At 47.3% G+C, this 14,741-nt stretch overlaps 1 protein-coding gene across 3 annotated transcripts in view; it reads right to left on the minus strand.

The window, feature by feature from the left end:
• Positions 1-561: 561 nt before the first annotated feature.
• Positions 562-14,741, minus strand: part of CORO2A (coronin 2A) — a 61,087-nt gene continuing 46,907 nt past the window's right edge. For all 3 annotated transcript variants that reach the window (XM_083481831.1, XM_083481832.1, XM_083481833.1), the window contains exons 5-12: positions 13,644-13,823; positions 10,815-10,931; positions 10,103-10,207; positions 9,599-9,695; positions 6,843-6,955; positions 6,638-6,728; positions 4,425-4,684; positions 562-3,896 (exon numbers count right to left, since the gene is read on the minus strand). In XM_083481831.1, the coding sequence (XP_083337957.1) occupies positions 3,765-3,896; positions 4,425-4,684; positions 6,638-6,728; positions 6,843-6,955; positions 9,599-9,695; positions 10,103-10,207; positions 10,815-10,931; positions 13,644-13,823 (1,095 nt within the window). In that variant the 3' untranslated portion in view covers positions 562-3,764. The remainder of the gene's footprint in view (positions 3,897-4,424; positions 4,685-6,637; positions 6,729-6,842; positions 6,956-9,598; positions 9,696-10,102; positions 10,208-10,814; positions 10,932-13,643; positions 13,824-14,741) is intronic.

The raw sequence follows: 14,741 nt of genomic DNA on the forward strand, positions 1-14,741 counted from the left end.
GTTTTTAATTGGCTCTTTTGACAGGGTGGGAGGAGACTGAAACCATCTTCCCTACTCTTCTTTCTCAAAGAGGTATTTGATGGGATTCCAGCCCAAGTGGGAGGGAAACCTTCTATGTAAAACTATTTGTGCATATGATTCCCCATCTTGCTGTGCCTAAATGGACAGGCAGCTTGTCATTTAAGAATAAAGTGTGTGTTTCTCATATTGTTGATGTGCCACAGATTACTTGCACTGATACGCATGGTCGGTAGCACTAGTAAAAACTGTAGTAGGCTACTAGCTTTTTGTGGACTTGGTTGCATGGCTGGCATGGAATCTAACTGGATCAGAGTAATACATTCGGATATTTGTTTTGGTTTAAGGATTGAATCCCATTGAATCCACTTTCTTACTGAAACCAATCAGCTGTTAAGAGTGTTTAACTTTGGCTGGATCATTCCTTGAGCAATTGTGACCAGTCAAATATCTTTCAGGTATGCCCTCCCCCCAACTATATTCTGAATGATTTACTTTCTTTTAAATGAAGATAACAAAAAAACTGAAGAATTCTGTCAATCATTAAATATAGTTAGGCACTGTTTAATAAAGCGTAACCAGTTTGCTATTACTGTATAGATATTTTCTTTTCATTTCTTTCCCTCCAACATACATGAGTAAAGCATTGCTTTAAAATGTACTATCTCCAAGGTTTACATAGAACAGAGAAGTGATACGTTAAAAAATAACTTTCAAGTGCTGAATTACTCATTTTCTGAAAGGTTACCAGTAAACATAATGCAGTAATTTTTTTTCAAGTAGATTTAGGATTGAGGAATCCCCTTGATAAATGGCTAACATTGCTGTCTGTTGATCGGATAAAATGCATAAAAACAAGCAAAAAATCATTTAAAGGTACACTTTAAAAATGCATTTTGAAACTTAACTTTCCCTTAGCTGACTACTACTTTAAATAATTTATTCTGCATTGTAAACAAGGAAAGGGAGAAATCCCACAAATTGCAGGGGGTGGTAGCCAGCATTGGTCATAATCAGGGTAGACCCACTGGAATTAATTGACTTGTCCATTGATATGAATGAGTCTCCCCTAAGTATGACTAACAATCATTTTTCTCCATCCTGATTGGGACTATCTGCACATGTATCCTTAGCTGGAAGTATTAAGAGCCTGTGCCAACGGATTCTGCATGGATGGTGCCCTAGTCCCATCCCTGTTTGTGTACAATCTGTTAAAAATAAATGCTGGATCCCTGCTCATCAGTTGTTTGGGATAAGGGAACAGGAAACTGGATTCAGTCCCCCTTGTCAACCAGCAAAAAGGCTACACAGCAGTCTCCTGCTATTGGACTGCAACAATAAACTGTTAGCAACAGCTAGATAAAACTGATCACTCGGCTTTTTTTAGGGGCAGTGGGCAGGGGAGAGAAAACCTCTGAGGTTAGCAGTAGAGGGTGGATATCCCCATTGTGCCCCGATTGTGAACATGATGTAGACTGTCCAATAGACAGTCAGCATGACTATTAAAAGTTCCTAATAGATCACGGCCCTCTGGAATAATGTGTGGAGACACTAGTTTTTAAAAGGATTGGATAAAAGTCCACGAGCAATGGGTATAAAATACTCTTTAATATTCAGAGGTCAGTTTAAAAGTGTAAAAGCTTGGTATCCAAGTAAGGTTGAGTTTCCTACAGGTTTCATGATGCCTCTTGCACTGTTCTGACCACCAGAGTAGCAAAGCCACAATTAAGACAGCTTTTCTGGGCTTGTAGCACTTCAGAGTGAAGTGGAGGAATCGCCTGAATGCGCTCCCTATGTAAGCATATGCACATAGAAAAGGCGTTATGGCCAAGAGAAAGCTAGGCTAGATTCTTGATATGATAACTTTGTATACACAGGAACTATCCAACCCGCTTCCTGAATAGTGCAATCCAGGCGAAACTGCACTGTTGCTTCTATAGGTAGGATATGAGAGGCGCCCCAGCAACAAGCACTGGCAGATCTAATGCTAAGGTTAAAAAATTTTTAAAAAGCAAGATGGGGAGAGGCATGCCTGGGCACAGTTTTATCAAGCCATTGGGGATTGTTGCAATTAAAAGCAGGCCTTTGGAGTGGTTTTTGAACTGGTAATTATTGGTCTTTCTGAGAAGCTATGCGGAAAGTGAATGAAGGGGGGAAATCTAGCTGAAGATAGAAGAATGTGAGCACTGTAGGCCCGGTGTTACAGTGACCGGACTGGGGTGTGCTCCTTGCTCTCACTCCTGAACAACTCTTGAGTTTTCCCGAACTAGCCAGGGCAATGGGGGTTTTATGTTTTTATTATGAGCAGGTCTGCTTGTTTTTCTTCAAGCCCCAGCTCCTGACATCGCAGGAGCCCAACCATTTTTTTGTTTTTCAGCAACAGGTCTTAACTTTCAGGACTTAGGGAGAAGTGCTTTAAAGGTATCCCGCCAGAAGACTCATCCCCCCCCCCTGCTCCCAAAGACTCATCCCTTCGCTGTCCCAGGGCTTCACAGTCTTTGGATATTTCAGGTGGTCAGCCCCGAGACCAGCAAGGAGAATTACGCGGATGGCAGTGCTTTGCATAGACGTGTGTGGGAATCAGCAGGCAATGGAAGATCAGGCAAAGCATTGGTCGTAGGTATTGGAGCAGAAGATGGGAAACGGTTTGAAAGAAGAACCTTGAGATTTTGCAAAAGCGTAGTCCTAGAAACAGGCTCTGAACCTAGATGAAAGGGGGGAAGGACGGAATATTCTGTAAGGTGAGTTGGAAATTGGATGTCTGAACTCCTTTCTGGACACTGCCCTGCAATGTCCCATGTTAATTCTGGCAACAATATTCAGTGGAAAAGTGACCGAGGGAAGAAGCAACTAGTGGAAGGTTTGGTTGGAGGCAACTGGAAGCCAGTTCAGAGAATTGGTCCTCAGTCTATTGTTGGCTTAAGGCATGAAGTGATTCTGGGGAAATATGGGTGAAGTTGAAATATGACTGTGTGTAGAGCAGATATGCTCTGGTTACGACCTGGTCTGCTTCACAAGGCTCAACAATGAAACATCCCTTTCAAAAGCTTGGCTTTTGAAATTCGTTTCCCTTTATAACCAAACAAACCTACATTCCTGATTTTGCCTTTACTGATTACAGACTCCCGTTTCTTTGCTCCTCACCTCTTGAGTGCAACCATATTTGAAAAGGAAAACCCATAAAACTAAGGGAAGCGGATGACTTAGACATGCCCCCCCCCAACCATCGTCGACCACAAGAAAGACAAAAGTAATTCAGTGTAGAAACAGCCTGCTCTGTTCAGCTCCGGGGAGGAACAGGGAAGAGTCCTGAGTCACTTCGCCTTCATCTTGCAACGGTTCATTGCTGGACAGCCTGGACGAGTCAAAACCACCCCAAGGCCAAGCTCAGATGGGCAGTGGGGACTTGGAAGATGCCCTCGCTGCTCCACAATGAAGTACCAGGCACACACAGGCACAAGGGAGCTGATGGAGCCTCTGCCTTCACACTGAGACTTCCCAGAGTGACTCGGGGACCACTTTCAAACCAGTTCATTCTCTGGTTCGAAGAAGGTGGCTAGTAAACAAAGCACCCGTAAGAATCCCAGCGGCCTCTGGCTTCCAGAAAATGGGCACTTGAGGCAGGCAATGAGTTGCCTATAAGATCTCAAGTCCTTCTAATCCAAAATCTCCCCGCAGAAGTACTTGGAGGCAACCATTGTCCTGGAGTCTGAACCGCCTTCCAAAGGCTGCCAAGCGACGTCCCGTCAGAACCTGCCTGAATCCATGCGAAGGTTTTTAATCTCCAGCTCCAGCTGTTTGATCTGCACGTCCCGCTGAATCGTCAGTTCGCGGAGCCTCCGGATTTCTTCCTGCTGCCGGTAAAACATCTGCAGCAGCTGGAAAGCAGAGGTTTCACAAGTCACTATGCTATCTATATCCACCACGATTTTTTAAACCGTCCGACGTCTATTTGAAACTGTATAGATCAGCGGTGGCCAAGCTAAGTGCAGCTAAATAATTAATTATTATAAGCTCATCTCGCTTTACTGGCCAAAGGAGCCGGCATACAGCTTCCGGGTCATGTGGCCAGCATGACTAAGCCGCTTCTGGCGAACCAGAGCAGCGCACAGAAACACTGTTTACCTTCCCGCCGGAGCGGTACCTATTTATCATTTTATCTACTTGCACTTTGACGTGCTTTCAAACTGCTACGTTGGCAGGAGCTGGGACCGAGCAACGGGAGCTGACCCCCTCGCAGGGATTCGAACCGCCAACCTTCTGATCGGCAAGTCCTAGGCTCTGTGGTTTAACCAGAGCAGCGCACGGAAACACCGTTTAGCTTCCCGCCGGAGCGGTAGCACCCACTTTAAGCTGCTCATCTTGACTTGCCAAAAAGGCTTCTTCTCTCTGTCAGACAATCATACCTCGTTTTCTGTTTTGGGCGGAGTACACTCAAAAACATCAAAGCCGTTCGACAGCCCGATTTTCCTGTCTTCTGGCCCCCTCTCCTCGGCCTTCCAGTACCCCCATCTCTCTTGCACCCTGCTTGGCTTCTCAATGATGTCTGCCACCCGGGTCCGCAGCTGGGCAGGCTCTGTGGCTTCCAGCAGTGCCTCCTTCGCAGGGAGTGGCGGCAAAGAGTTCAAGATGACGGAGCCTGGTCTCAGAGACATCAAGACGGGGCCTGCGGGCAACAGGAAGGAGCATTTGACACAAAGATCAGGAAGATCAGAGGATTTCAGAACGGACTCTGAAGACTCACAGAGGTTTTTAGAACCAGGCTAGTGAATGACAGAAAGAAGCAGATTTCACTCAGTCCAGTAATGAAGCCTGTGAGGACTGATATACTCTGAAGTAGAGAAAGTACACACGACTAGGGCTGGCCGATATCAGATTTTCTTTTTTTCTTTTAATAAATTTTTATTAGGTTTTTTTTTAACATATCATTTTCAAAAGTAATTAAACATATTTTACATCTTATACAGTTTTTTTTTACTTCCATCAATCACATCTGAAAATTTTCCAATCTATTCACTTAATATACATTTCTTACTTTCACTGTTACATTTAAATCTCTAATTTCTCTATTCTTTCTCTACTTTGCAATGTTTCATATATTCCTCCTTACAAAACTTATTGTAGTCCTATTAGCGTACAGTGGTACCTCGGGTTACATATGCTTCAGGTTACATACGCTTCAGGTTACAGACTCTGTTAACCCAGAAATAGTGCTTCAGATTAAGAACTTTGCTTCAGGATAGGAACAGAAATAGTGCTCTGGAGATGCGGCGGCAGCAGGAGGTCCCATTAGCTAAAGTGGTGCTTCAGGTTAAGAACAGTTTCAGGTAAAGAACAGAACTCTGGAACGAATTAAGTACTTAACCCGAGGTACCACTGTAATTTGTTGGGCCGATATCAGATTTACAACATTGTGATGTACCACCAGCCAAACATCCTGATATAGTGATACACTGCGATGTTGAAAAGCGGAGGGAGGAACAAGCTGCATTGGGCCTAGCTCCATGAGGCACCAGAGTGAATCTGCCTCAGCTCTGTCGGCGGAGCAGCGGCTGTTTCACCCCGGCACCTCGCAGGGCCGAAGTCGATGCAGCTCGTTCCTCCACACACCGGGCCTCTGGCGGCGGAGAAAGTCCCTCTGCCGCCAGCGCTTGGCACACTGAGGGAAGAACGAGTTGCATTGGCCCCAGCAGCTCGCTCCTCCCTCAGTTTGAGGGCCAAAGCGCAATGGGGCCCTCAACCGGCGACGGTACAGCGTGGGTGAAAGTGCCATCGCTCTCTTGCCCTCAAACTGGTCCTGGGCGATGTATCAATACAAAGTTTTTTCCTCTCATTTTGCCCAATTTCTTTGGCTAGGCCAAAAGAGAATGATTCTTCCATGCACCAGAGCTCCAAGGACTCAAGCCTTGGAGACTTAAGACTCAAGCCTTAAGAGACTGTCTCAGGTGACCGTTACACATTCACTGCAGCAGTGCAGGGCCTACATTTCTGTAGCTTCATCTCTCAACGTTGCTCATGCTTAAAGCAGGGACAAGGAATCTCCAGGCCATGAGCCAAATTTGGCTTGCTAGGCCTCCTTTGGCCCACGAGGTTGTTTCCCCTAAACCACATCTGCCTGCCCGATACCCGTCATCCACTGATGTCCAGTGTTGGGTAGGTACCAACATGGCTACAAAGGAACCACTGAGCATATGATGAGCTCCTTAGCAGGAGCAAGGTGTGCTCGTAGAATTGCAAGGAATCACTAGGGTCATCTAGTCCAACCCCCTGCATCGCAGGAATGTTTTGTCCGATATGGGGCTCGAAACCACAACCCTGAGGTTAAGAGTCTCATGCTCGACCGACAGAGCTATCCGAGCAGTTTCCAGTTACACCAAGTGGTTTCAACAGAAAGCACTTGTCACTATGGGAGCAGCAAAGCCAGGCAGGAGGTGGGGAGGACAGTGAGAAATATGGGAGGTTGGCGCTTGAAGGGCATCTTGCACAGGGTCCCCATTAAAACCTAGCAATGCTCCTACAGGTATGTCGCTCACCTGATCCTCTAGTTCTGCCGTTAACACGATGCAGACCAGAGAGAGGAGGACATCATTTTGATTCAGGCCCTTTGGGTCTCACTGACCTTTATTACTGCCGCTTAGCCATTCTTGTGCCGTCAGGGCTGGCTGGGCTCCAGCTGTCATCGGGTAGATGTCTTCCTGGTACGATTCAGACTGCAGAGAGATACCAGAGCACACTGGCTTACGTCTGAGCAAGTGCCGCACCCCTCCCCGCCCCCCAGCCCTGTTTAGAAGCCACCCGGTGAAAGCCAGGAGAGATTCACTCACCCGACGCGGAACTATCATAGACACTGGCTCTATCAGGTACTTGGCTGGGATCAGTTTGTAGAATCGGAAGATCTCGCAGGAAGAGACATCCAGACCCCTCTTTGGCATGACACCTAAAGACGGGGGAAGCAGGGAGAAGTGTTATGGCAGTGTGAAACTAGACATGCACTGGCCAACACTGCTAATAAAACTGGCAATTACCACAATCCCGTTATGCAAATCTGTGGTGTGACTGCATTCGGAATACTGTGAACAGATCTCGTCGCCTGACCTCCAAAAGCTGGAAAAGGTTCAGAGAAGTGCAGCCAAAATGATCGAGGCATTGATAAAATTATCAATGGCCACTAGCCATAATGGTCATGTTCTGTCTCTACTGCGGGAGGCAGTAAGTTTTGAATACAGTCGACGCTCGGGTTGCAAATGTGATCCGGTACAGGATGCATGTTCGCAACCTGCAACGGCGCGTCTGTGCACGCGCAGGTTGCGATTCGACTCTTCTGTGCATGCGCAAAGCGCAATTTAGTGCTTCTGCGCATGCGCAACCGCCGAAACCCGGAAGTAACCCGCTCCGGTGCTTCTGGGTTTTGGCAGGTCCGTAACCCGAAAAAACGCAACCTGAAGCGTCTGTAACCCGAGGTATGACTGTACCACTTGTGAGGAAGCATAAGTGCAGAGCTCCATTTCTGCTTACAAGTTTCCCACAACATCTAGTTGGCCACTGCAAAAGCAGATTGCTGGACTAGATGGGCCACTGATCAAGGGAGGCACTTATGAGGTTCTTAACATGGGACCTAAAACTCCAGCTGCTCCTCTTCCTCTACAAACATGCAGGGAGACTTGTAGAGGGGGAAAACAGAGAGGGCTGGCCTCTTACGTCTTTACCTCCCATCCAGCACTTACGACATTGTCTTTCTCCAACCATCGCAGAACGCATTGCTTCCCTCTCTGTGCAATTTTTTCTCTCCCATCCAACTCCTCCTAAACGTTGCTGCCTCTGTCTCCAACCTGATGTGGGATCACCAGGGAGCAAGTTGGAAAACTCTCCTGTCTCTTTAACAGCCACTCAGTTTTTCTCTGCTGGTCTCACTGCCTCACCCTTCGTTTGCTTTGCGGCAAAATCTACAGTAGCAAGCGGGAAGTGACTTGAGTCAGGAAAAGCCCAGAGCTACTGTTGAGAAGTGTTGGGATGCAACTCAGCTTGCAGTGGAGGCTGATGTGTTTGCTTGGGAAAGCGTGGGAGGAAGAACCTGTTTTAGACTGTCCTTTCCAACCTACGTAATTGGTGCTGACCTTCTCTCAGGCGTTAGACCTCTCAGGGTTGCTGATCTCATTTCCTAGGGCTTGTTGAATTTTTCAACTTCCAAATTCCAAAATGAGGGGTTCTGAAAAGTTGCAGCATGACTTGGGGATTCAAAAGATATTTTGGCTACGTGAATATAATTTAGAATCATAGAATTGTAGAGTTGGAAGGGATTCAAAGGATCATCTGTATTGCAGGAATATACAGCTGTCCCATTTGGGGATCAAACCTGCGACCTTGGCATTATCAGCACCATGCTCTAATCTACTGAGCTATTCAGTTTTGCTTGGGAAGTAAAACTGTGTAAAGCTGCATAGTAATCATTAAAAATGACTAAGTACTTGTAGCTGTTATTATTATTATTATTGGGCATTAAATGACATTTTCAGAAGGTAAAATTAAAAATTCTTTGGTTTTCCAAAAGCAGTTTTTGTGCTTCTTCACCAAACATAGACGGACCAAGCTAAACATTGTCTGATCATAAAAAGAATAGCAGGTTTGAATTCCTCACACCCAAAAACGTATTTTTAAGACCCTCTCACTGAAGAAATTTGCAAAAAATAGATTCACCCCTAAAATGACACACCCTGTTCATTTCCTCCTCCTTTCCTTTCTCCTTGAGAGGAGAGGCATCCTTTGTGTCTATAGCAAGAGCAAGCACGGTTCAGGGCACCTCCGCCTTAGACACAGAGAACCAGGATCTTTTCTGTCAAACATGCATTTCCTGTAATAAAAGTAACTTTCTTATTTCCCTAAACTCAGAGTCTCCATGTAATTACACCCAGGGCAAAGTGTGCTCTTCCAACAGTGATTCAGTATTAACTTCCAACTTCCACGGAGCGTTTTAACTAGAAAATGCCCTCAGCTACAACCTCCTCCTCTGCAGCTGGGGGGCTGTTTAAAGAGACTGAGGATTCGGCTGGGCTATAGGCAAGCAATCCCTCCCCTTTGAACCCCCAGAGAAAGAGGTCTGTTAGTTGGAACAGAAAATGGTCGCTGTATGGTGCAGTTGCATATTCAGATGGAAGCTTCATGTGTTTAAAGCCTAGTTAAAAGACACTGCTCCCCCCCCCCCCGGGAACTCTGCTGGGAATTGTAGCTTTGTGAAGAGCTAAACTACAGTTCCCAGGATTATTGGGGGGAAGCCTTGTATGCTTTGTATGCTGCGTACACAGCTAAAGAGTGGACGGGGGTGGGGGGGGGGAGAGAAAGGCCTCTTAGAACGGTATTTTTGAACAGCCTGAAGTACAGCAATAGTTCTCTGATGAAATTCCCTCAGTGGCAAAAGGGAAGCGGCGAAAGGAAGAACATTGCACAGCTGTGACAAAACTGAAGGGAAGGAGGAACAGAGCGAAGCCCGTTATCTTCCCATGACCAGCCGCCTCTTGCCGTATCGGTTCTTCACGGACAGCCCTTTATCGCACATCACCAGCAATGAAAATGGCTGCAAGCTCACCGATTCCTTTCTGGGGCAAAGGGGAGCGGTACTCCATCAGGTAATTTAGGTATGGCTTCTCCGAACTTATCTCGTAGTACCTGATGTTCCCGTCGCCCTAGAGATAACGGGAGAGACAAAAGGGCAGTGTTGTATCCAAGAGAAGGGTGGGCTTGGCTCCCGACACACCATTTGGGGCAGTGGCGTAGCGTGGGAGGTGCGGGGGAGGGGCCGGCCGCACTGGGTGCAACATCTGGGAGTTAGGGGGCGCAAATCCACGGGTTAGGGGGCGCAAATTACTTGCCTTGCCCCGGGTGCTGACAACCCACGCTACGCCACTGATTTGGGGGAAAACATTTCATGGTCCCCAGCTAAAGAATCCGGCCACCGTTCTTAACTCGCTCAAATGCCCGTTCCACGTGGAAAGCGGTTTCAACGGCCAGGCATGGGAATCTAGTTATCGCACAAGTTTTATTTATAGTCTTGCCCACATACTTAAGACTCTGTAGCAAGGGAAGGACTCACCTTGCCCAGCACATACAGCATGTGTGTGTCCGAGTCATAGAAAGGAAACAAGAGACCCGAGGAACCGTCCATATCCTCCTCTACTAAAGGCACGGAAAGGTCACCCTGTGTGAGGAAACCAAAAACTACAGCTATAAAGTGGCAAAACACAACAAATGCAGTTCCAGAAGGATTTAGAGCAGGGGCCGGCAACCTCTTGGGGCCACTGGGCACATAGGGCGTTTGCACCAGTCACAAAATGGCTGCTGTGAGGGCCTGGCATAAAACAAAATGGCTGCCACATCTAAAAGAGCAGGGAAAGTGACACAAAATGGCGCAGGCATGCCATGCCCCACATCAGCCACTGTTGTGCTCTCTCACAGAGAGAAGCTCTTTGCACATCTCTGTTCGTAATTGCTTTGATTTGTTTGTTTGCTTGCTTGCCGTCCATCTGGCTGGGTTGCCCCAGCCACTCTGGGCAGCTCCCAACAAAAAAAAATTACTAAAAGCACAATACAACATCACACACTAAAAGCTTCCCTGAACAGGGCTGCCTTCAGATGTCTTTTAAAAAGCACATAGCTCTTTATCTCTCTGATACTATATTTGAATGAGCTTTAAAGATTTAGCATGTGCGCACGGCCTAAACAGCAGAGAGAGACAGAGCTGAAGTGTTGATCTGTGATGGAACCATTAGTGGCGAGTGCCTGAAGTGGTTTGCTGAGCAACTCACCTGATCCCATAGTGCAATTTGCCTGTTGTTCCACCTGGATGTCCCCGTGGAGAGCAGCTTTTTCATGTTTCCTAGAAACAAAACTTTATTCACTCTGTGAGACTTGTTGTTTGCTTCCTGCAAGAAGACATGGCGTGTTACTCAGAGGAAATCAAGCACACCGAATGCTGCTTCTTTCAGTGAAACTCATCTGCACCTGCCTATTGTCTGAAGTTTTGAAAACCCTCCACCCATCAGAATTCACAGCTTTTGCTTATCTCCCTGTACAGCTGATGCAGCAATACAGTGGTACCTCGGGTTACATACGCTTCAGGTTACATACGCTTCAGGTTACAGACTCCGCTAACCCAGAAATATTACCTCGGGTTAAGAACTTTGCTTCAGGATGAGAACAGAAATTCAGGAGGCAGCAGGAGGCCCCATTAGCTAAAGTGGTGCTTCAGGTTAAGAACAGTTTCAGGTTAAGAACGGACCTCCGGAACGAATTAAGTACTTAACCCGAGGTACCACTGTATGTGATTTGGAAGCCATACCAGACTAATTTAAGGTAGACTGTCAAGGCAGGGCTTGCCAAGCCTCTTGGGGAACGCTAGTTTGCTTCTGGGGAACGATCACATTACACACCAACTGATCTGAGCTAGAAAACTACATAGAAGACTGTCCTCTTAAAGGCTTTTCTTGCAGGACCCTCTTGCGTATTCCACTTAAATCAGCAGCGTGTACCACAGGCCTTGGGACACAGAAACACTTCGCAGGAGCAATGAAGAGGGTAACTGGGAATCAGGATCCCGGGTAGATAAGTGACAGGAGCAAGCCAGCAGTAAATCACACCCTGCCTGTTGAAGTTAACTCTTTATTAGCAAGAATAGGATCTGCACAGACTTGGCTGTGCGTCAAGCCTAAGGAGCACAGCAGCTCATCCCCAGTAGTTCTTGCTGTTAGGATATTTCCGTTCCACCTTAAAAGGGAGCAGGCTGTGAGTCACAGAGTCTGCGTATTTCCTGTTCACAGGATGTTTATGTTTTCTGTTGCTTTCGTTTTTCTCTCTGTCTGGAAACACTGACGCAGGCAGTCATGGTTTTCTTTGTTCTGATCAACGCTGAATAAAACTTGTAAATAATGCTCTCCTGCGTGCAACCTCTGCTGTGAATTATCTGCTGATAGAGTGTGCATGAACTCTAGAATGTGGCAAGCTTTTTTCTAGAAACTCATGTCGCTAATTGCTGATACTGCGTGCCTACGGGAGATCGATGGATCATCCGGCAGACGGCCTGGGGCCATGATGGTCTTTATCTCCCTGGCAGTATCCCAACACTTGCCCCATGGATCAATTGCCCAGACTAAAGGTTCCTGTCTCCCCACAGCCATCTATGTCTCCTTTCCAGGTTTCCCTCCCCCAAACAATCGTAGACTGCACCTGCCTGCCTTGTTCTTCCCACTTCATGCCTCCTCTGGTGCTGGAAGACCAGGGAGGAGCCTAGCTTGTTGCAGCACAAGGGGAAGGCATCCTTGCTTCTTCCCCAGCTTGACTGATCTCTGCCTCTTGGCCTCCCACTCACCAGCTTCCACTTCCGATTCTGGACTTCTCTCAGCCACAGACTGTCTTAGCACACTAAGCCCTGTTACGCCTTTAGCTTCTGACACCAGTTCTTCCCAATCTTCTCCCTCTGATCACTCATCACCGTCCCACCACTCCCTAAGCTCTGAGCCTTCTACCCTGTGTGGTTCCCTCCCACTATTCCTGTGAGTCCAACCGGTCCAGGACAATGCATCAGGCTGGACGCTGAATAATGAGGGGGGGGGTACCATATTTTTCACTCCATAAGGCGCACCTGACCACAAGGCGCACCTACTTTTTTGGGGGTTGGGGGGGGAATTCAAGAAAAAAAATATGCGGCTCTTGGGGGCTTTTGCGGGAGGTGGGGGAAGTGTGAGAGCCTCGCTCTGTCCCTTCCTCCACCTCCCACAAAAGCCAGGGATAGCCGCACAAAGCCTCCCCAGGGCAACGGGATGAAGGCTCCCCGCTGCCCTGCGGAGGCTTTGCGGGCTACCCCAGAAGTGCTTTCCCTCACCGCCAGCCCCAAAGAACAGGTCAGGGCGGGCAGGGGAAGCCCAGGTCCCCCACCCCAGCCCCAGGGACCACACATTCACTCTATAAGATGCACAGACATTTCCCCTTAGATTTTAAGAGGGGAAAAGTGTGTCTTATGGAGCAAAAAATACGGTACTTTAGAAATGAACTGAATGGCCTATGACTGACTTCTGCCTCCCTCAAAATGTGGTGATTATGGTGCAAAATAACGGGCGTAGCCCCAAGGCGGCCTTCGGGGAGGGACATTGGGCCCACCAACCCATCTAAGCTTGATTGACACTCCCCACCTGAAAGATAAGGTAACTGCAAGCAGTCAAGTGACGATCTTAATGTCATGGACGGCAGCCGAGTCACCTTCCCACTGCTAAACTGCCTATATCAAGCTAGGTGGACGGCCCATCCGATGTGAAAAAGAGTTGTGATTCCAATTCAGAATCAATTCATCATTATTCAGGAGCAGGGGAAGCTAACTTTGAAAGTGCTGCCCAGCTGCAGAACAGAATAAGGCTGTAAATGACAGCAGCTCTGGTTTGGGCCCCCAGATGTAAATCTGGTGTAGGATCTAAGCTAGATCTTCTGCTCTAACCCTGTTGTTTCAGAGAAAGATGCACCCCACCTTCTGGCCTGCAGAGCTATCTTTCTCCTGTGCACAAGAGAGAACATCCTTTTAGCCATCTAAAACAAACAGCAAGCTGTCTTCCCACGTGGCACTAATCAATCTCACCAGCCCTACATACCTGTAAGACAGTTCCTGCTCGTGGGTCAATGACCCTTATTTTCCTGTCCCTGCAGGCCGTGGCTAAGAGGCTTCCGTCTGTGTTGAACGACATGGAAAGAATGACGTCCGTGTGGAAGTGGATTGTCTTCACCGGGGTCTGAATTACAGACTCTTTGGTGTCAAGGTTCCAGATCATGATCTGAAGGCAAAGAGAGGTGCGTTCGTGAATGTTTCCCGAGCTCCCCACCCACAGTGCAGACAACGCACAAAAAGAACAACGACTACTCCCAACGCTATGCAACTTGGACAAATTGTAAACAGCACATTTCCATGATTTTCCCTGTTTGACCGGGCAAAATTTATGCAGCTTCTGCTAGCCATGGGGAACGACAGGCGGCTGCATGGGGTACAAATGCTCCAGCCCCTGAACACTGAAAACTATATCCAGCAATGAATCTGGCTTGTGAAGTTTCAGGAGACATCACCACCCACTTTTACTTCATTCCTTTGCAACCATTAAGGACTAGAAAAACCCAATTTGTTGCTGGCTTTGATGAAAACTGAGGTTCTTATTTGACACGGATAGTTCAGCTGGTTAGAGCGCGGTGCTGATAATGCCAACGTTGAAGGTTTGATCTTTATATGGGACAGCTGCATGTTCCTGAACTAGAATCACTAGGTGATCCTCAGGGTCCCTTCCAACTCTACAATTCTGTGCCTGAATTCTGCAACCAATACCATATTCTGTGGTCTTGCAGAACTGTGGCATATTTATTTGCAATTCGGGCTTATATGGTGCTTTGCACAAATAACAACAACATGCCACCTCCTTGCAAACAACCCCCCCCCCACACACATACATACACACACATAATCTAAAGAAACAAGTTGTGGGAACATCCTGCTAGGCAATTCTGCGCCGGCTTATCCATTCCTCCCCCCCCCCCGCATTTTTACCCCCTCTTGCTTTGTGTTCTATATGCATGCTGGGAATAGACTGTGGCCACCATGTTTTGGAACGCAGGAAGTAACCATAAGGCAAAATCCTTTAGTTTGGCAGAGGGTTAAATCCTCTCATTCATTTCACACACCTCAGATACTCTGCCCAAGACCCCCC

The sequence above is a fragment of the Podarcis liolepis genome (assembly GCF_965112155.1).
Source record: "Podarcis liolepis genome assembly, chromosome: 17".
Taxonomy (NCBI): domain Eukaryota; kingdom Metazoa; phylum Chordata; class Lepidosauria; order Squamata; family Lacertidae; genus Podarcis; species Podarcis liolepis.